The following is a 22936-nucleotide window of genomic DNA, read 5'->3' as shown; positions in this document are numbered from 1 at the left end:
CAGGCTGGTAGCCACAGGGGCACGGAAACCAGCCTGGAAAGGACTTTACCTGGTAGTTTCCTGCACTCCAATGGCTGTGAAGGTAGCTGGCATTACACCACGGATCCACCACACCCAGGTCAAGAAAGTGGAAGCCACAGATGCTCCAAATGGGCTGTCTCTGGACTATGGACCCGTTGAGATTAAGGTTTCATCGGGGCTTTGGGTTTTCCCTTCCCTGGACCACTGCCTCCTTCTGAATCTTGTGTTTTGCACCATGGCTATGAATACTGGGTCATGGTCTAATCTCCACCACCCTCAGGCCTGCACTGGAAACTGAGAAACCCATATTCCATCTTGACTTTTATTTGTGGATGCCCATTCTAAGTGGTTGTATGGAAAAAAGCAAAGATATGGGAATTTATCATCTTTTGTGATAGAATACAGAGTTTACAATTCTATGCATGCCCTGTGGCTGGGCCCCCTAGTTCTAGAAACAGGCGAGTTTCCATTGCAAAAATTGGATTTGTAAAATTAAGGCTTCTTGAAAAATTCCTTTAAATAAGTATGGTCTTTGGAAAACCTGGGGAATCAGACTCTTTGCCACAGGAAGGGACCCCAAGATGGAGTTAATCATTCCCACTCAAAAATCAGCCATGACTGCTGGTTATGCCTAGACACCTGGCTCCCACACCGTAGGAAAAGGAGGAACTGAACAGACCATCGGTTCATTGACTGACAAAATCATTGCGACTGGGGACAGCCCGAATTAATGTTAGAGGACTTAGAAGGGTCTGCAACTTGTCTAATATCTAAACCTAGACATTTCCCCTCATTCTGATGCCAGGTATTCTGCCTTACAGGTTAAGTCGTCTGGACAGGAACAACATTGCCCAGCCTCTGAGACTGTCTGGTGGGCATGAACCAATGGCTGACTAAACATGCCTCTTCTGATGCTTTCCAAACCAAGTAGACAGGTTAGTCAGGACCAAGAGATATTACAATTTTGTTTCTGAATTAAAACAACAGTTAGGCTCCATGACTGAAATGGGCCTACAAAGTTGGAGAATCTTCGATTTTCATGAGATAAAAGAAGCTAGGTATGGCTTGGGGAGAAACCTTTTGTTTTTATGATAATTGATCAGGAGTAATTAGGGGAAACCTTGCAATCATTGGGGAAAAACTTGGTACACTCTCTGTTCTCTTGGTCGCTCTTGCTAAGTACCCTGCTATCTGAACCTCAACTAAGACACAGCTGTGCTAGTCATTGATGGCGTTAAGGGACCTGGCAAGGCAACTTCAGGAAGGTTTGTTTAGACTCCTTTCCAGGGTACAGACCATCATGGTGAGGGAGACATGGTGGCAGCAGCTTGAGCAGCCAGCTGGTCACATGCATGCACAGTCGGCCAGCAGAGGGCGATGCATGCTCATGCCCAGCTCCCAGCAGCAGCTTGAGCAGCCGGCTGGTCAGGCACGCAGTCGGCCAGCAGAGGGAGATGCTTGCTCAGGGCAGGCTCCCTTTCTCCTTTAGGAGTAAGTTTCCCCACACAGGGAATGGTGGAGTCCACTTTGAGGGAGGCTGCCTCACCTTATTAGTCTAACCTAGATATTCCCTGTCATGGGTATAGCAGGCTTTCTCTTGGCCAACAACTGGCTCCCAAATCATGACACAGAGACTAATTATTAATTATATTAGTTATATAATTAGTTATATACTATGTATTTGTTCAGACTTGTTGCCGGCTAGCTTTTTTAACTCAAACTAGTTTCTCTTCATATACATTTTGCCTTGGGCTTTTTACCTTTATTTCATTCTGTATGTCCTACTGTGTGTCTGTCTGTCTGGCAGTTGCGTGGCCCTGGTCTTTTCCCTATCTTTCTCCCTCATTCTTGCTTCTTCCTCTCTCTCTGGAGTTCTCTTCCTACTTATTCTGTCTGCCAGCACTGTCTATCCCTCTACTGTCTAACTATTGGCTGTTCAGGTTTTATTAAACCAATCAGGTGCTTTAGATAGGCAAGTGAAACAGCAACACACTAAACAAATGCAGCATAAACAGATGTAACACCTTTACATGGTTAAACAGATGCAGTGTAAAGAAATATAACACATCTCTACATAGTTAAAGTAATGCTCCACAAAATTCTTTTTTTGTTTTCTTTTGGGTGTTTTTTATTTTATTTTATTTTGGTTTTTCAAGACAGGGTTTCTTGATGTAACAATACTAGCAGTCCTGGAACTAGCTCTTGTGAACAGGGTGGCCTTGAACTCACAGAGATCTACCTGCCTCTACCTCCTGAGTGCTGGGTTTAAAGGCATGTGCCACCACTGCCTGGCTTTTTTTTCTTGTTATTCTTATTAGTCTAACTTGGATATTCCCTTTCATGGGGCCAGAGGCTTGTCTAAGTGAATCAAGGTCATGTCATTGGCAGCATTAACTGTGCCAACAGTCTAGTTCAAATTCACTGTTTCTTATACTCACTGTCTACTTGACATTCCTTGTCAACCTAGGCAGATTTTAAACATTTAGACTTTTGGTAATGATTAGGGTGAGAACCAGGGATTGCCCCATTAAGTGCAGAGATGATTTTAATTCCCTTAAGTGTTGTGGAATATTATTTGAAGATGTGTTACATTTGTTTATGCTGTGGAACATTTGTTTAATGATGTAAAGATGTGTTGCATTCTTTTATACTGCATTTGTTTAACTCTGTGAGGCTGTGATTCTTTGCCTGTCTAAAACACCTGCTGGTCTAATAAAGCGCTAAATAGGCAACAGCAAGGCGGGAGGACGGATAGGAGGATCTGGCAGGCAGAGAGAATAAATATAAGAAGAAAAAGAGTGATGGGGAAGCAGGAGAGATCAAGGAGTAAGAGAAGAGGGCCAGCCGCCCAGCTACACAGCCAGGCACAGAATAAAAAAGAGAAGATATACAGAAACAGAGAAAGGTAAAAGCCCAGAGGCAAAAGATAGATGGGACAAGTTAAGAAAAGCTGGCTAGAAATTATTCAAGGTAAGGCTAGGCATTTACAAGTAAGAACAAGACTCTGTGTGTATTTATTTGGAAGCTGGGTGGCAAGTCCCTCCAAAGAACAAAGAATAAAGAATAAAAACAATATTTCGGTGCCCAACGTGGGGCCCGTATTTCCATGTAGGGCCTGAGAAATAGGAAAAATAAAGAAAAGGAAAGGAAAAAGAAAAAGGACCCTGCTCCTTTAAGAGGTGCTGCCTCTCAGCTGGCAGGGCTAAACAGAAACAACAAGCTGAGTAAGACCCACTGTGGCAGCACAGGCACCATATTCTTACAGCTAGGAAGGCTGAATTCAGTTCCTGGCCACACCTCCAACCTGCCTGAGAACTTTAGGCTAGGCTTTCAGGACCCACAGTGAGTGGAGCCACAGCGGGTAGATTCTTGTCTGCAAAAAAAGGGGGGTTGATATTGATATGGTAGGATAAGATAGATAACTGCTGTGGTATAATGCTTTTGCATGCTGTAAATAATTTGTCATTCATATTAGTTTAATAAAACACTGATTGGTCTGTAGCCATCCAGAGAGTATAGATGGGGCAGACTAAGAGAATTCTGGGAAGAAGAAAGGTGGAGACACAGTCACCAGCAAGACACAGAGGAAGCAAGATGACAGACACACTTTCTCCCACAAGGCCACACCTACTCCAACAAAGTCACCTAGCAATACCATTCCCTATGGCCCTATGTGTGTGTGGGGGTCAATTATATAAAAGTCCAAGTGGGAAGTAGACATGGGCTTCCACCCCTAACAAAGAAGCTATCTACAATTAATACCCTATTGCTAAGGAAAAATAATTTTTCTCCAATGGAGTCTCCCTGGGTCTGTTACCCACACTTCAGGGTAGACCCCATCCATGCACAGTAGTCGGCCAACACAAACGGACTCAATGATAATTTTGTAGACTTGTTTCATATGCTTTGTTTGGGCATTTTTTGTCTTATTAATCACTTGCTTTTATATTTTGGCTTCTGTTTCTGTGGTCTTTGTATGTGTGTTTCCTGTTTTTTATTGTTTGTTTTTTAAAGAGACAGAAAGAAAAGGCTTGGTATTGGGTGAATAGTGAGGTGAGGAGGATGTGGGAGGAGTCTGGGGAGGGGGAAAGTGTAATCAGAATATATTGTATGGAAAGTTTTTTCAATAAAAAGATTTATTTTTGTTTAGTGAGTGTTGAGGGGTGGTGAACTACATGTGTATAGGTGCCCACAGAGGCCAGAGAGGACACTGGACCCCTGAAGCTGGAATTTCACACAGTTGTGAGCTACCAGACTAGATACCTTCAGACAGAAAAATCTGAGCAACAATGAACATAGTAAAATTGTGTTTAATTCCAATAGCATTCGGAGAGACAAAGGGGAACAGATAGTGATTACACAGCTGCTGGGAATCAAACCTTGGTCTTCCAGAAGAGCAGCAAACATCCCTACTGTGCATGCTTACACTCAAATTCTGTCCTTCCTGTTCTACTTGGCTGGCTTTCTGAGGTGGAACAAAGTCATAGCTGGTTCCCCACATGCTCTTACTGCTGATGGACTGGTTCTGAGCTCCTTAGGACAGGTCAGTTGGGGGCTCCAGTGCATGGCTGCAACCCTGCCGTTCCCACATCACTATTCACTGCTCTGGAGTCCCAACTCAGTTTTCATCCTTGCATGAAATGCCTCCCTTTTCTTCCGACTTAAAATCCCTACATCTGTCTTGACCAGGTGCTCTCAGAATCTCAACTACAGCACCTCTCTAGTGACCCGAGGCACAATGGCATCTACTCGGGGATAAGACTCTGCTGTCACTATCCCTACTGGGTTTACATCAGCCTCATATGGAAAACTGGGCATCCGCTTGTGTATAAAGGAAGGCCGTGTTTTCCCTTGATTCCTAGACCTGCCATACAAACAAAAGACGCACTGAACGTTCAGATGTGTGAGTTAAGATACTAAAACTGTAAGCAAGCCCCCAGTTTAATGCTTTTTTAACATAAGAGTTTCCTTGGTGTCTCTTCACAGCAATAGAATGGTGCTTAAGACCCTCAGCATGTTTATTACAAGTAGCTGAACAAGCAGGTAGGTTAGCTAGTCTCTGAGGGGCGTCATCTCAGGCTGCAGTCACCCAGAAGGAGATAGCTGTCATTGAGACTTTCTGTACATACTGTCAACACCTATACCTGGACTGGGGGAAGGCCTTGCCAGTCCTGTGAATCTTTGGCCTCTTTTGACATGGCCATGGTGCTCACATTGTGAATGCTCATTCATACAGGGGTACACTTGCTCCTCACAAGGAGGGGACTAATGGCAGAGTCTGAACTCTTCCTTTAAGCCTGGGTCTCTTTCACAGTGTTATTTTAATGTATGCTGTCCCACCATTGTTTGTTTCTTAGTTATTTCTTTGCGTGGCAGGATGGATGCAAAGCAGGGTGGGGGTTATACTCTGCTTTATCCTTCCTGAGCACTCCTGCTTTGGGAGCAACAATGTGAACGGTCAGCAAGGGCTGGGTTAGGGGCAGCAGTGTGCTGAGGTTAGGCTTCCATTGTTGGTGGCACCTAGGAAGCATGAGATAGGGCCCAGGCAGAAACGGGATCTTGCAGGGAAGTGTGGAAATTGATGTAAGAAATCAAGGATGTGGAGAAGACATTGGTCAAAGAACTAGTATAGAGAATAAATGTTACAGCATAGATGGAAAATGTCCCGGCAGTTGGGAGCCAAGGAATATCACAAAGTCACACCACACAACAAAACTCACACAAGAGATTTATTAGAAGAGAGAAAAAAAAAAAACAGGATGGTGGCTGTCTCTGCTCAGGCAAGAAACAGCAGGAAACAGAACAGAAGACAGGGTTTATATAGCTTTTCTTGGGTGGGGGCAGAGCTTTCCAGGATGAAGATTGGTGAAAATTTCAAGTCCAGAGTTTGGTGGGTGGAGGAGGGCAGTTAGAATGTTCTATGGGTGCAGTTGGAGGTCCTAAGGGGAGGGGCTAGGCCAATGTGTGTCTCAAGAGTCTTACCTGGGAAATTGGAGAGTCAGTCAAATCCTGGCTGGCAACTGCTACTAGTAGGCTTACTTGAAAAATTAGTGTGTAGTGGCCAGACAGATGGAAGAAGCATAGAAATAGGAGGAGAAGGGGGAGGAAGTGGGTGAACAGCAGGAGGAGAGAGGAGGAAGAAGTGGAAGAAAAGCAGATAGAGGAAGAGGAGGAAGAAGGAAAAGAGGAAGAAGAGAAAGAAGGAAGAGGACATGGAGGAAGAGGAGGAAGAAGAAGAGAAAGAAGAGGGCATGGAGGAAGAGGAGGAAGATGTAGGGTAAAAGGGCCAGTCAAAAAGAAACACACCCTGACCCTGAAACCAGAGCCAAAGGTAAAGAATGGCCAGTGAAAGAAACACACTTTGGCCCTGAAACCAGAGCCAAAAAACCACACTCTGCCCCTGACAAACTCTGCACAAAAACTAGCCAATCACTGAGCAGGAAAACCAATCCTTGAACACGAAATCCAGCCAATCTCTGAGCTTGTCCAAATTCAGGGACTGAAATCTGACCAATTCCCATCCTGAAACTCTTCACCCTGCAAAGACTGTGCCCCTAAGAAGTTTATATAAGCCCTGCACCTGCTCAGCTGTTCCCCACCCTGGCATAGGCAGCCACCCACCTGGATTCTTCCCAATAAATCTCTTGGATAAGGTTTCACCTGGGGGAGTAGAGTTGTTACACTCTGGAGGACCTGAGCAGATCTGTTACTATTTCCCTGGGGAAAGCCTCCCCTGCTGGAGCAGAATTGTTACATTGGGGAAACCTTTCCCAGGAGCAGAGGTGCAAGCTACTCTGTTGTTTACTGTGACTTTGTGATAATCTTTGGCTCCAGGCTGCTAGGAGCCCTTTCCATCTGAGCTGTAATGCTTACAGAAGAGGGGGGGGGGGGGGAGGAAGAAGAGGAACTAGGCAATGGGGCAAGGCTCTGACACCAGGACCCAGCTGCTTAAAGAGGCATTATAACATAATTAGGAAAATAAATGTCCGGGACAGTGGTCAATTAAAAGGTAAAGTTCTTAACTATTACACTATGATCCAAATAAACCCTGCAGATTTAAAAGGAAAAAAATGATCACAGCGACCATACTCCCAAGGGTCAAATAAGTGGGGTAGGAGGCAGCAGAGGTCTGTTTTCATTTCATCTGGAGAGTGCAGATTCCTCCACATCGACTTGTACTTGATGACACACATCAGCACCGTCTATGAAAACACCAAAACAGCATTCTGTTGTCGCAACTTCTGGTGGAGGTGGGGAGGAGGTAGGGAGATGGTGGGGAGGCATAATCGGCCCAAATGGAGATTCTGAGAGGATTTGTTCGCTTGTTGAGAAAGGATCTCACTATGTCACCCAGGCTGGCAGGGCAGTCAAGATACTGTCCTCTTCAAAGTTAGAATTCTGAGGAAGGTTTTCTTGGAGATGAGTCTTCAGCCGCATGAAGATCCACTCTAAGGGAGCTCCATTCCAAGACTGCGAGCAGACCTTGAGCATAGCATCTGGCTCCTCCTCCTAGCGGTGCACATGTTGGACACTTGAATGCCCAGTAGTTCATGAGCCTGGCACGCGCACTGAGCACTGTCGGTTGCCTGAAGTGATTGGTGCCCAGGTCCACTCTGGAGCATGCGCACACGGCGTTCCTTGGCAACGACAGTTCTGCCAACTGCCTAAGAGGTGGAGGGATGTTAAACTTGGGGCTTCTCTGTGGGCGCATCCTGGCGAGATTCCGAGACTTGGTTGGCTCTGCATTAGTACTGGAAGTGGCTAACATTGGGACCCAGAGGTATTGGGTTCCTGTGAGCACTGCACTAAGGCTGTTAACGGGAGAAGGGAAGGCAATATAAGCAAGAGTCCAGGGTGAAGGGCCGCAGTCTGAGTCATGAAGAAGATCTTCAAGGGCCATTTGCCCTGGGGCTTCCTGGGCTTTAGAAATGCCAACGCTGAGAACCAAGAATGGCACAGGTACCTCACGGGCTACATACCTGTGAAGAAGATACACAAAGCTGCAAGCATGGGAGACATAACCCAAGTGCAGAGAATGCTCGAATTTGGGGATGTGGACGTGAACGTTACAGACCGGAAAAAAAGGTCAGAGGGCGCAGGGTGGGGGTGGCCCGGAACAGGTATGAGTGAGTGGCAGCGGCGTCCTAGGAGAGGTCTTGGCCCCTAAATACTGGAGAAAGGAGGCCGAGGCCTGCTTTCACAGGGGACGCTGGGCTTTCTCCCCACCACGGGCTTCTCAGCACCTGAAAACTGCACACTGTGGATGGGTCTAGAGTCTAGGCATTCTTAATGAGAAGCAAAGAAGAAGAGAAAGAAGGAAGACTTACTTCCTTCTTAGTTGGTCTCCAACCCCCATAATATTCTGCTTTCAGAGCGCTTTACTGACAGTTTAAATGTGATTTCACCCACACAGTTGAGATACACAGCATTTTCTGTAAATGTGCACATGAACGAACTGCTTGTTGCTGTGGAATCCCAGGACAAAACTTCATTCAATAAAATCCCATATTCATTTTATCTCTCGGGAACCAGGGATTACCTGTTACTTCCTGAGGGACCTTACATGGCAGCTGAAGCGAGAGGCTATTTATCTTCAGAGTCGGTTATTCAGCGTGGCCATCTTCACTTACCATCTACTGATCAGCTATTAGTCCTTCTGGCTCCTAAGTGGGATAGTTTGATTAGCAGCGGTCTTCATCAGAGGGTGCGTGACGCTCTCAACTTCCCACAAGAGCCCCACTAGCTTCAGTTGCTTCCTTGATGCTGAAGCGGATTGTTCCCTGGAGACTTTCTCAGTTCTGAGACTATGGAAGCAGTGCAGCTTGCCAGTGTGGTCCCTACTCCAGGCAGACCTCAGTCAACAAGCCGTTCCAAATCTCCCATTGTCTCTGCTGTGATGCCATCCCCGCTGGGATCCTCCAGGTTTAACTGTGCTCTCTTCTCAGCACTGCTGAGTAGAAAGAAAGAAATTCCAATAGGTTCCTCTGCTTTGGAGGAAAAGTGAGGGCAGTCCCTGTTGCTGCCTAGTCTTACCGGCTTAACGCTGTACAGTAGCTCTCGGGCATGCTCTCTCTCACAGGACTGCTCTGCACTACGCCTGCGCTCACGGCCAGGCTGAAATGGCGGCCCTCTTGCTATGGTATGAATGCAACATTGAAGCCCGAGACAGCGACCTAAGTACAGCTCTGATCAAGGTAATTAGGGCCGACAGGTGCAGCCGTAGACGGAGGAGTATAACTCCTGATATCCAGGTGTGGGAGGCCTGTACCCCATCATGTGGGAGGCGGACATGGGGCCCGTAGTACTGTAGTACTGGAGGCAGAGGCTTGAGGACTGTGCCACACAAACCCAGGACATGCAGGTTTCATTACAGCCTGGGATACATGAGAACACAGTCTCAAAACTTTTTTTTAAACTTGAATAAAAATGAATTTCTGACATTTAAATGTAACTATTTGGTGGAACTTGTGGAAAGATTATCTCGAATTACTTTAGCTGACAGTCTTTCCCTTGGGACAATATCCACAGGCAGCACAGCGCCAGCACGAGGAATGTGTAAAGGTTCTCCTGGAAAACGGTGCTGACTCAAATGCCATTGATGCAAATCAAAACACGGCTCTCCACTATGCAGTCTACAACAACAGCACCTCCATAGCTGCCAAACTTCTGGAGTTCGGAGCAGACACTGAAATTAAGGCAAAGGTAACACCCATCTTTATTTCCCAGATAGTTTAAAGGCATTCTCCTGGAACCATTTCCACATATAGAAGCTAAAGTGAGCATTCCTTAACTAAAAATGGTTTATGTATCCACAAAAAATATTTGAGAAAACTGTATTAATATAAGTATAAGAAGCTTGCAGAATACCAAATAGACTAGACAAAAAAAAACTCCCCATAACACATAGTAATCAAAACACTAAACATACAGAATAAAGAAAGAATATTAAGAGCTGCAAAGGAAAATCCAAATAACATATAAAGGCAGACCTATCAGAATTACACCTGACTTCTCAGTGGAGATCTGAAAGCTAGAAGGTCATGGACAGATGTTTTGCAGACACTTAGAGACCATGGATGGAAGCTTAAACTACTATACCCATCAAAACTTTCAATCACCATAGACAGAGAAAACAAGATATTTCATAACAAAACCAGATTTAAAAATACCTATCCACAAATCCATACCTACATCTCTAGTACCTACAGAAAGTACTAAAAGGAAACTACAACCCAAGAAAGTTAGCTGCATCCATGAAAACACAGGCAATAAATAATCTCACATCAGCAAAACCAAAAAGAGAAACGCACACACACACACACACACACACACACACACACACACACACACTATCACCAAAACAAAAAAATAACAGGAATTAACAATCATTGATCATTAATATCTCTTAATATCAATGGACTCGATTCACCTCTAAAAAGAAACAGACTGATGGAATGGATAAAAAAATAGGATCCATCCTTCTGCTTCGTACCAGAAACATTCCTCAAATTCAAAGACAGGCATTCCCTCAGAGCAAAGCATTGAGAAAAGATTTTACAACCAAATGGACCTAAGACTCAAGCTGGTGTAGCTATCCTAATATCTAGCAAAATGGGCTTTAAACTAAAATTAATCAAAAGAAATGAAGAAGGATATTTCACATTCATCACAGGAAAAAAATCCATCAAGATGAAGTTTCAATTCTGAACATTTACACTCCAAACACAAGGGCACCAGCATTTGTAAAAGAAACATTACTAATGCTTAAATCACATACAAACCCCACACACTAATAGTGGGAGACTTCAACACCCCACTCTCACCAATGGACAGGTCTGCCAGACAGAAACTTAACAGAGAAATAAGGGAACTAACAGATATTATGACCCAAATGGACTTAACAGGCATCTATAGAACATTCCACCCAAACACAGAATATACCTTCTTCTCAGCACCTCATGGAACAATCTCTAAAATTGACCACATACTCGGTCACAAAACAAACCTCAACAGATACAAAAAAGTTGGAATAACCCCATGTATCTTATTAGATCAACATGGAAAAAAGTTAGAATTCAACAACACAAACTACAGAAAGCCTACAAACCCATGGAAACTGAAAAACTCTCAACTGAATTACTACTGGGTCAAGAAAGAAAGAAATGAAAGATTTCCTAGAATTCAATGAAAATGAATGCACAACATACCCAAACTTATGGGACACTGTTGACTGAGTTTCTGTCCTGCCTGATTCCCACAGTCATTAAGTCCCAAAGAAATCACACAGAGGTCTACATTAACTATAAACTGATTGGCCCATTAGCTCAGGCTTCTTCTTAACTCATAACGTATATTAGCCCATTATTCTAGTATATGTTAGCCACATGGCTCAGTACCTTTTTCAGTGAGGCAATCACATCTGGCTTCTTCTGGGACTGGGCCAGGACTCCAGAACAGGACCTTCTTCTTCCCAGAATTATCCTGTTCTCCTTGACCTGCCTTTATTTCCTGCTGGTTGGGGGGGCTGATAATCTTATGGCGACCTAAAGAAAATTTAGAATATGATCAAGTCCTAACTGGACTATCCTGTGAGTCTTGATCATCTCAGGCAGCAGTCTTGAATCTGTTCTCGATGTAGAACTCAGATATCTGAGGCATCTGTTTCTATTAGAGATTTCTCAGGTGGTTTTCCTTAATCAAATCTGATTTTTCTTAACTCAGAATGAATCCACAGTCTTATTTCCTGTGGAAACAAAAGCAAAACTTCTTCTCCAAAGTAACATACCTTTTGACTTCAATTTTGAAGTCAGGGTACTTTCAAAGTACCTATCTTGGATTAATTCAGCAGCATTTATAAACAAGTATCTTTTGGCAGCTGTTGTACCTTCCTCAGCATTCAAACAACTAAAAGAGAACATAATAACATACAGTATCAAGATTCTCTGTGTGTTTTCCATCTTTACATGGCTTTATTTTATTTTATTATTATTATTATTTTTTTTGGTTTTTCGAGACAGGGTTTCTCTGTGGCTTTGGAGCCTGTCCTGGAACTAGCTCTGTAGACCAGGCTGGTCTCAAACTCACAGAGATCCACCTGCCTCTGCCTCCCGAGTGCTGGGATTAAAGGCGTGCGACATGGCTTTATTTTAAACTCTATTTCTTTTATTTTTAGTTTTTGGCTTTTTGAGAAAGGATTTCTGTGTATCTTATCCTGGAACTCACTCTGTAGACCAGGCTGTCCTTGAACTCAAAGAGATTTGCCTGTCTCTGCCTCCCAAGTGCTGGGATTAAAGGTGTGTGCTACCACACCTTGAACTCACAGAGGTCTGCTGCCTCTGTCTCCCAAGTGTTGAAATTAAAGGTGTGTACCACCATACCCAACTACTCTCTTTCTTTCTTTTTTATTTTAAGGACTTTAACCTTTTTCTTTTCTCTCCCAAGCCTGCATATATTTTAACACATTGTAAATCATTTAGAGGTTTTCTTCATCTTTGAATCTCTCTTTACTGTATATCTCTCTTTTTCTGACCACTTGAGTTTTTAATTTGCTAAGCAATATGAAGAGGATTAAAGCCATGGCTTTGATGGCTGATCCAGCCCATTTCTTAGCTTTCTGAGATTCCAGCCTCATGGCAGAGGTACCAGCTATAGCCAGGTCTATTGCCACAACTCTATGGCATTTCAAGGTCACTACCAGCAAGCAAGCTGCAACAATGTGCTCACAAACCACACTCAAATGCTCTGTAGCTAGACCTCAGCAAGAGATGCTGAGGAAATCAGAGAATCATCAGGTCATACTTCAAAAACCTGTACTCCACAATATTGGAAAATCTAAAAGTAATGGACAATTTTCTTGATAACTACCACATACCAAAGTTAAATTAAGACCAGATAACCAAATTAAATAGACCTGTAACCCATAAGGAAATAGAAATAGTCATCAAAAGCCTTCCCCCAAAAAAAGCCTAGGGTCAGATTGTTTGAGCAGAGACTTCCACCAGAATTTCAAAGAACAGCTAATACTGATACCCCTCAAATGTTCCATGCAATAGAAGCAGAAGGAACACTGCTAAACTCTTTTTACGAGGCTACAGTTACCCTCATACCAAAACCACACAAAGATACAACTAAGAAAGGGAATTACAGACCAATCTCCCTCATGAACATTCATGCAAAAATATTCAATAAAATACTGGCAAACTTAATCCAAAAGCACATCAGAAACATCACCCACCATGATCAAGTAGGCTTCATCCCAGAGATGCAGGGATGGTTTAACATACAAAAAACTGCCAATGTAATCTACCATATAAGCAAACTGAAAGAAAAAACCCATATAATCATCTCATTAGATGCTGAAAAATCCTTCAATAAAATCCAACTCCCCTTCATGATAAAGGTCTTGAAGACATCAGGGATACAAGGAACATTCCTAAACATAAAAAGGCAACATACAGCAAGCCAACAGCCAATATCAAACTAAATGGAGAGAAACTCAAAAGCAATTCCACTAAAATAGGAAAAAGACAAGGCTGTCTACTCTCTCCATATCTATTCACTATAGTACTTGAAGTTCTAGCTAGAGCAATAAGACAACAAAAGGAGATAAAGGGAATACAAATTAGAAAGAAAGAAGTCAAACTTTTGCTATTTGCAGACATGACAGTATACACAAGTGGCCCCCAAAATTCTACCAGGGAGCTCCCATAGCTAATAAATACCTTTAGCTATGTAACAGGATACAAGATTAGCTAAAAAAAAAATCAGTAGTCCTTTTATATATAGATGATAAATGGGCTGAGAAAGAAATCAGAGAAACATCAAGTGTCACAATAGCCACAAACAACATAAAATATCTTCAGGTAACTGTAACCAAACAAGTGAAAGACCTGTATGACAAGAACTTTAAATTGTTGAAGAAAGAAATTGAAGAAGATATCAGAAAATGGAAAACTCTCCCATGCTCAAGGATTGGTAGGATTAACATAGTAAAAATTGCAATATTAGCAAGTAAATCTACAGATTCAATGCAATACCAACGAAAATCATAACACAATTCTTCACAGACCTTGAAAGAACAGTACTCAACTTCATATGGAAAACCAAAGAACCCAAAATAGCTAAAACAATCCTGTACAATAAAGGAACTTCTGAAGGTGTCACCATCCCTGACTTCAAGATCTACTATAGAGGTATAGTAATAAAAACAGTTTGGTATTGGCATAAAACAGACATGTGGATCAATGGAATCAAATTGAATACCCTGACACAAACCCACACACATATGAACACCTGATTTTGACAAAGAAGCCTAAATTATACAATGGAAAAAAGAAAGCATCTTCAACAAATTGTGCTGGCATAACTGGATGTCTGCATGTAAAAGAATGCAAATAGATCCATGTCTATCACCCTGCACAAAACTCAAGTCCAAGTGGATCAAAGAGCTCAACATAAATCCAATTACATTGAACCTGATAGAAGAGAAAGTGGGAAGTAGCCTTGAATGCATTGGCACAGACTATACTTCCTGAATATAACACCAGTAGCACAGATACTGATATCGACAATTAATACATGAAACCTCTTGAAACTGCAAAGCAAAGGACATGGTCAACAAGACAAAATAACAGCATACAGAATGGGAAAAGATCTTTAACAACCCATCATCTGACAGAGGGCTAATCTCCAAAAAGAACTCAAGAAACTAGACAACAAAATATCAAGTAACACAATTTAAAAATGGGGTATAGGTCTAAACAGAGAATTCTCAACAGAAGAAACTCAAATGGCCAAAAGACATTTAAGGAATGCTCATCAGGAAAATGCAAATCAAAACAACTCTGAGATACCATCTTACACCTGTCAGAATGGCCAAGGTAGTACTACTTCTCCCTAGTTTTTGGCAAAGACAGATAAACACCAGTGGAGAGAGCTTGCACCCCCATTTGGGGAGTTAAAACTGTGTAGATGGAAGAGCTGATACTCAATACTGCCCTGTCTGGGGTCGCTCTGCAGAGACCCTAAATGGATTTCCTTGTAGAGGGCCAGACTGCTGAATTGCCCCATAACATTTTGGGGGGCCTGAGGAGGGCCCCTCTGCCAATTTCCCTGCAGGGGATTCCCTTGGTATTCCTTTTTTGATTTACATCCATTAGCCCAATGTTTTTCTCTTTTTTTGGTCCCCAGGCTTATTCCTTTATCAGGACACTGCTTGATCTCATGCCCCATCTGACTACACCCAAAGCAACTTCCAGGAGATCTGTTAATTCTCCCTCTCCCTGGGCCTTGATTTCTTTATCAGAAGAGAACATCCTTAACTATTTTTCCCTGTGATGTAGCAGCCATGGCTAAGCCCTGACTATATGAGGGCCCAGTATTTGAACAAAGGTGAATATAATCAGAGATGTTGTCTTTCTTTCTAAAAGGTCTCAAAGCAGCCTGATAGGCAGCATTAGCATTCTCATACACTAGCTCGTTAGCAAAGGCCTAGATTCTCCATCCCCAATTCACCTGCCTGTTGTTGACATTAGCCTAGAGACAAAGACCTAAAATAATCCATCAGGTTCCTGCCTTATTTTTGACAAGTCCTCAGTATATTTTCCAGAAGATGGAAACTTATTTCAGGCCTTCTTGGCAGCTGCACTGATCTGGGCATACACTGCCACACCATAATTTAACTGCTGATCTGTCTCCTGATAAATGCCTTCTCCAGCGAGCATATCAAAAGTAATGGGAATTTATTGGGACCACTTTATTTCAGCTGTGACTTGACATTGTTCAGCAAATTCAGTTTTCCACAACAGGTAGTCCCTGCCTGACAGGCAAGCTTTGGCCATCTGTTTCTGATCTCCGGGAGGCAAGGTCTCTACAGCCATGTTTTCTAACAGAGTTTGTGTAAAAGGAGCAGGGGACCTATATGGAGAACAGACTATTTTAAATTCCTTGAGTTGTTTAAATGGGATTGACACATGCACCCTGACTAAATTTCCCTGAGTGTCCAATTGCTCCATCACTGGAATCATCGGAAACCTTGCACATCCTCTTCTCTGCTAACTGCCGCTCTAATACTAGCTTGTGGATGAGATGCATGACTAACGGTGAGTGTTGCCATGTTCCAGGAGGTCTTTGCAACATAGACAGCCCCCTAAGTGGATCTAAACCAGCTGCTACAGTAGGCAGAAGAGTGCCCTTCCGAAAAGACTTGCAGAATCTCATTTTTATTTTAAAGGATAGCACCACATCTCTCAAGCCCTTTAGCTCCGGCTCAATCTCACCACAAGGTTTCTACCTCTCGTCATTCATGGTCAGACATGAGGAAGGGCTTCTTCCTCAAGCCCAGCAGTCAAACTGATCATCACCAAACAGCTCCTCTGGCAGTGTGGAGGGTTTTGCTTCTAACTGTTCCAGAGGGAAATACCTCCTGCCATTCAGGGCACAAATCCAAACTGTGCCACATAAATGCCCACAGACTAAGCATCCACTGGGACTCCTCCAGGATTATACTCATCATGTTGTTGGATTTTCACTCCAATTCTCTCGCGTGTGTCTGCATCCAAGGTCCCGTGCTCAGGAAGCTAAAGGCACACCTGCTCTACAAACTCAGAAAGTTTCTGTGCTTGCTGCTGCTCTACTTCAGCTCCTCTGGGCTGTTAAAATATATTTAAGCAAATGTATAAACAGCTGGCTACTATTACCCTCCCCGTATTTACAGCTTTCCTCCAAGTTACTCACAGCGCTTCCTCTTTGCTATTATCTGAGCCCCTTTCACCTGTACTGTCCTTCACTTAGGTTTTTAGGTCTCCTTTGTCAGGACCTGCCGACCTGTTGAACATGCCTGAAAAGGGGAGTGAGGACTGAGAAGAGAAAGAGACAAGAGACAGAAGATAGAGTCAGGAGGGCTCTCAGTAAATACTGTAGCCACCTCGAATTTATTTCTCATTGTCCTTTTATACCCCAAAAAAGAGGAGGACAAAAGACTTCAAGGAACAAACAAAAGCAATCATCTCCTTAATTGTCAAAACACATCTAGTGACCACACCTTTGGTTAAACATCCTGTCATTTGGCCTTGGCAAACTTGAACTCTTTGATCTTGAGTCAAGATGGGAATAGAGTCACTGTGAACTTCTACAATCAACCTACAATCCGCAGCCCCAGAGAGGCTAGATAGCAAAGAGGGCCCAAAGAGGGATGCGTGGATTTCCCTGGGAAGGGGAAATAGAAGAGATCTCCTGGATAAACTGGGGTGGGGGTGGAGGGATGGGAACTTGAGGGAGCAAGAGCTGGGTTGGAGGCTGGATGGAGGGGGGAAGTAATAAAAGAGGATGACCCCAGCTAAGAATCCTAGCAATACTATAGAGGGTGCCTAAACTGGCCATCTGCTATAATCAGATTGATTTCCTAACTGTCATCAGAGATAATCTATTCAGAAACTTAGGGAAGTAGAGGTAGAGATTCACAGCCAAGCACTGGACTGAGCTTTGGGAGTCTTGCTGATGAAAGGGAAAAGGGATTGTATGAGCCAGGGGGGTCATGATGGGGGAACTTACAGAGATAACTGACCTGAGCTCATGGGAGCTCATGAACTCTGGACTAACAGTTAGGGAGACTCCATGGGACCAATCTAGGTCTTCTGCATGTGTATGACAATGTGTCACTTAGTCTCTTTGTAAGACTACCAGTAGAGAGATCAGGACCTGTCTTTTTGGGACCCTGTTCTACATGCTGGATTATCTTGCCCAGCTTTGATGCAAGGAGAGGAGCTTGGTCCTGCCTCACCCTGATGTGCCATGCTTTGTGCAGGCCCATGGGAGGCCTGTCCCTTTCTGAATGGAGATGGAGGAGGAGTAGAAGGGGAGGGGCGTAGATGGGAAGGGGGGGGGGATCCGGAAGAGAGGAGGAAGGGGAAACTTCAGTTGGTATGTAAAATAAATAAAAAATATTATTTAAATAAAATAAAATAAGAAATAGCCAATCTCTTTTAAAAGTTCAAGTCTTTCAGCATAAACAATTCAATGTCCAACTATCTGGGTTTCACTGGAGATCTTCTGGAGTCCTCCAAAGAGTCTGGGTCACTTCTCAAGCTCTGCCCTCTGCAACACACATAGTTTATCTTCTAGGCTCCAGTTAGCTCCACTCCATTGCTGCTGCTGGTCTTCCAATGGTACTGGCATCTCCAAAATGCTGGGGCCCCTTGCTGCAACTGGGCTGCACTTCACCAATAGCCTCTCATAGGCTGTCTTCATGGTGTAAGGCTTCAACTTCTTTGCATGACTCCTTTAGCCTGGGCCTTCGACTACACTGAGGCTGCACCTGTACCAATGGCCTCTCCTGGCCTCTCACAGTGCCAAGTCTCAGCTGCTCTCCATGACCCTTCATGCCTTCAAAACCAGTATCATCTGGGTGATCCTTACACATTACCAAGTCTGGCTACCAACATGTGGTACAACCTTGGTCACCTCTGGAACAGATCTTCCCTGTGCTCTCAGGAAACACTCACCAGAAGAGTTCTGTGAAGCTAGTCTCAATCACCACTAATTTGTTAGCTCCATCATCAACTGTCCCTTTACAGCAAAATTTTGCTTCAGTAGTTCGGGTATTATGTTAATCTCAGCTGACTCTTCAGCCCCAGCTAACCAGAACCATATCATCTTAATTCAAAACAGCAAATGGCCCTGGTAGAGTCTCTAATACTGCCTCTGAAGTTCACAGGCCGGGCCTCCATTTTCTCAACATTCTTATCTTCCAAGTTCCACAGAACGCCCCACAGAACTCTATTTGTTTTTTTTAATTAATTAATTTATTTATACAATATTCTTTCTGCGTGTATGCCTGAAGGCCAGAAGAGGGCACTAGACCTCATTACAGATGGTTGTGAGCCACCATGTGGTTGCTGGGAATTGAACTCAGGACCTTTGGAAGAGCAGGCAATGCTCTTAACCGCGGAGCCATCTCTCCAGCCTCCCCCCCCCCCCCCCGAACTCTTAACACTCAAACTTCTAGCCCAAAGTTCCAAATTCCTTCCACAAACCTCACCAAAACATGGTCAGGTCTGTTACAGCAATGCCCTACTTCTGGTACCAATCTGTCTGCATTAGGATTTCTTTTGCTGTGATGAAACACCAGGACCAGCAAGTTGGCGAGGAAGGGGTTTATTTGGCTTACACTTTAGCATTGCTGCTCATCACTGAAGAAAGAAGTCAGGACAGGAACTCAAGCAGGGCAGGATCCTGGAGCAGGAGCTGATGCAGAGGCCATGGATCAGTGCTGCTGACTGGCTTGCTTCCCATGGCTTGCTCAGGCTACCTTCTTTTTTTATTTTAGTTTTTATAAAAAGGAAACAAACTGTCTTTTTTTCATTTTACATACAAATCCCAGTTCCCACTACCTCCCCTCCTCCCATCACTTCCACCTTTTCCCCCACCCCCATCCACTCCTCAGAGGGGATAAGGCATATTGCTTTGAGGAAGGACCAAGGCCCTCCCTGCTATATCTAGGCTGAGCAAGGTGTCCATCCAAAGAGAATGGGTTCCAAAAAGTCTGCCCAAGCAATTGGGAAAAATCCTGGTGCCACTGCCAGTGGCCCTGCAGTGTGCCCCAACCATACACTGTCACCCACATTCACAGGGTCTAGTTTGGTCCTTCCCTGTCTGACCAGAGTTGGTGAGCTCCCATTAGCTCAGGTAAGCTGTTTCAGTGAGTGTCCCCATCATGGTCTTGACCTCTTTGCTCATATTCCCACTCTTCTCACTCTTCAACTGGACTTTGGGAGCTCCGTCCAGTTCTCCGCTGTCAGTCTGGATTCTTATAGAATCCAGGACCAGCAGCCCCAGGGACGGCACCACCTGCCATGGGCTGGGCCCTGCCCCAATGATCACTAAATGAGAAAATGCCTTCCAGCTGGATCTCAAGGAAGCATTTCCTCAGCTGAGGCTCCTTCCTCTGATGACTCCAGTTTGTGTGGGAGTTGTCAACTGTTCTTGTTTTCACAGAATGGCTACACACCGCTTATACTGGCAGTGCTGGAAAACAAACTGGAGATGGTGGAGCTGTTGTTACGGGCCGCGGCCAATATAAACGCCCTGGATAACTACAAGAGGTACCTTCAAAACCCTTTTCAATCCTTCCAACATTCTAGAGTGGTTGTGATAATTTAAAACATCAATACTAAATTCATAAGAATTTAGCTTACACTTATAGGAAACACATTAAAACAAATTAACAGGTAGGTAGAAATTAACTGTTCAACTTTGTCTGTCTCTCACACATTCAAAACTATGGCAGGGCTCACATTTCCTAATATTGACTGATCTTTGTTACTTGAAGTCGACTTTTTAGTCATATGATTTTATATTAACTAAAATAGTTTCATATTAGCCTTATTTTTAGAAATGTAAACTGCTAGTTTAAGATTCCAATGAAAGGGGGCTGGAGAGATGGCTCATTGGTTAAGAGCATTGCCTGCTCTTCCAAAGGTCCTGAGTTCAATTCCCAGCAACCACATGGTGGCTCACAACCATCTGTAATGGGGTCTGGTGCCCTCTTCTGGCCTGCAGGCATACACAGACAGAATATTGTATACATAATAAATAAATAAATAAAAAAAAAAGATTCCAATGAAATTCTTAACAATTTTACAGTATTTCCCACCTCTGTCTCTTGCATACATTTCCTCTAAAATTCTGTATTAGTGAGAAATACTTTTGAAAATTGTTTTATATCTTTGATGGCTCTTTGCTTTAAGTTGCTTTGTTTGAAGAATATCAGTGTTGGATTATCTCCAAATGACCAGACTGCATCTTATTAGATTATTAATCAATGTCTCCCCGTCCTTCTCTGATTTATGTTGATGTGTTCAGCTTGTCACTAGTCTGACCAAATATAGAAGAAACCATTTAATGGAGGAAAAATTTATTTTGCGTCACAGTTTCACGGGCTCCAATCCACGGTGGGCTAGAGTTACCTTGGAGCCAGAGTAAGGTAGATTATTACAGGAAGTGGGGGCATGAAGCAGGGGAAGGTCTCATCTCCTTAAAGCCAGGACACAGAAAAACAGGAAGGTACCCTGACAAGGCAAACCCTTCAAAGGACACGGCCTAGTGACCCAGGTCCTTCCCCAGAACCCGCATGCTAATAGACAAGCTACCAACAATCTCACAAATGAATTCATATACAGATGCCGTTAGCACCATGTGATCTAATCACCTCAGTGGTGCAACCTCCTCGGGCCAACTCCTCAGCCCTTAAAACTTGAGTCGATGTCCACTCATTGGACTGGCATGTACAGAGGAACTCACCTAGCTCCACCCGAGTAAACTTCCAGTAATGAAAGCAGGTTCTAAGAGATGGATAAAGACAACTTAGCTTCCTCCTCACAAGACTGGGTTTATCTGTGCCTTCCTGATTAATGCATGGCCTCACAAACATTACTTATCACCAAATATATTTTCTGAGGTGAACATAAGGATATATTCCTTTTTATCATTTATCTTATTTATATGCATGAATGTTTTGCTTGAATGGATACATGTGCACCATTTGTCTGTCTGGTGCTCATAGAGACAAAAAGAGGGCATCAGATTCCCTGGAATTGGGGTCACAGTTTTGCACCATCATAACTGGGTCTGAAACTGGGCCTTCTCTACAAGAGCATTAAGTGCTCTTAGCTATGGAGCTAGCTCTCTAGTCTGCCAAAATCAGGATAATATTCTTGAAGAGTTGTTTTCACATGTCTATGTAGCATTGATATCAGCACCTAGCTCAAGGTAGTCAGACTCATTAACCAAATCACTGTTACCAAAAATTATCTTTAATTTTAAAGTTCTATTTATTTTTTATGTTTATGAATGTTTTGTCTGCATAGATTTCTGTGTATCACATACATGTCTGGTACCCAAGGAAGTCAGAAGTGGGTGTAAGATCACTGGGAGCAGGAGCTAATATGATTGTGAGCCACCATGTGGGTGCTGAGAACAGAACCCAGGTCCTCTGCAAGAACAAACAAGTGTTTTTAACCACGGAGCCATTTCTCCAACCTGCTATTATCTTTACTACTAATATTTTATATTAATAACTTTTGAAATAACACCAATAACTTTTCCTTGTTTGGCCTGTTGCTGACTATGAATTACAGTCTATTACATCAGGCTGGGGAAGTCATGGAGACATCTTCATTTAATTTCGCCCACTTCAGGTAAATGATCTAGGCATAGCACTAGCCCCTGCATGGCATGGAATTCTACTGAGCAGCACAGCAGTGGTGCAGGAGGGCTCTGGGTTCTCCCCTTTAGCATTAGAGGTAACAAAGATCAGTGAATGAGATCCCCCCTATGGTTTTGTCTGTTCTTAACTGCTAATGACTACTCTAACACACAGGCTACAGGGGAACTCAGACAGTTGTTTATATGACTTTAAGAAAGTGTGCCAGGAAGCCCGGTGTTGGTGGCACTAGCCTGGTCTATCTAATAAGTGCCAGGACAACCAGGGCTATGTCTCAAAATAAATACATAAACAGACGGACAAGTAAATAAAGTGAAGTGTGTCAGGGTAACATTACATTTGTTGTTTTAGGTCTGCCCTCATCCATGCTGTGAGAGCTCAGTCTAGAGACATGATCGGCTTTCTTCTCCAGCAGGGTGCAGATGCGTCTTTGGTGGATGTCTACGGGGCAACTGCACAGAGTTACACTGTTTTTGAAACCTTTCAAGTGTAAGTGTTTATATTACAGTACTGGCTAGCTTCAAGTTGATATTTTTAGTAGTTATAACCACCCCATCCTTATATATCCAATGAGATTTCACAGTCCAGTCTGTGGCATGGCCATGAGTTAGTGGACTTCATGGACCAGAAGCCAAGCAAACACTGGACTAGGTTGGAGGAGGGACAGGTACAGAGTTCTCTATCTTAGGACCTTGA

At 43.5% G+C, this 22936-nt stretch overlaps 1 protein-coding gene across 1 annotated transcript in view; it reads left to right on the top strand.

Annotated features, from left to right (window-relative positions):
- Positions 1-7897: 7897 nt before the first annotated feature.
- The window catches only part of LOC121459270 (ankyrin repeat domain-containing protein 26-like), a 117044-nt gene continuing 102005 nt past the window's right edge, over positions 7898-22936 (top strand). The window contains 5 exon segments of the mRNA XM_041668803.1: positions 7898-8106; positions 9101-9215; positions 9550-9723; positions 20014-20120; positions 22592-22729. Coding sequence (XP_041524737.1) covers positions 7898-8106; positions 9101-9215; positions 9550-9723; positions 20014-20120; positions 22592-22729 — 743 coding nt within the window.

Source organism: Microtus oregoni, unplaced genomic scaffold, assembly GCF_018167655.1.
Source record: "Microtus oregoni isolate MIOR12 unplaced genomic scaffold, Mior012 000019F_ref0000042, whole genome shotgun sequence".
NCBI lineage: Eukaryota > Metazoa > Chordata > Mammalia > Rodentia > Cricetidae > Microtus > Microtus oregoni.
This window is presented reverse-complemented; position numbering and strand designations above follow the sequence as displayed.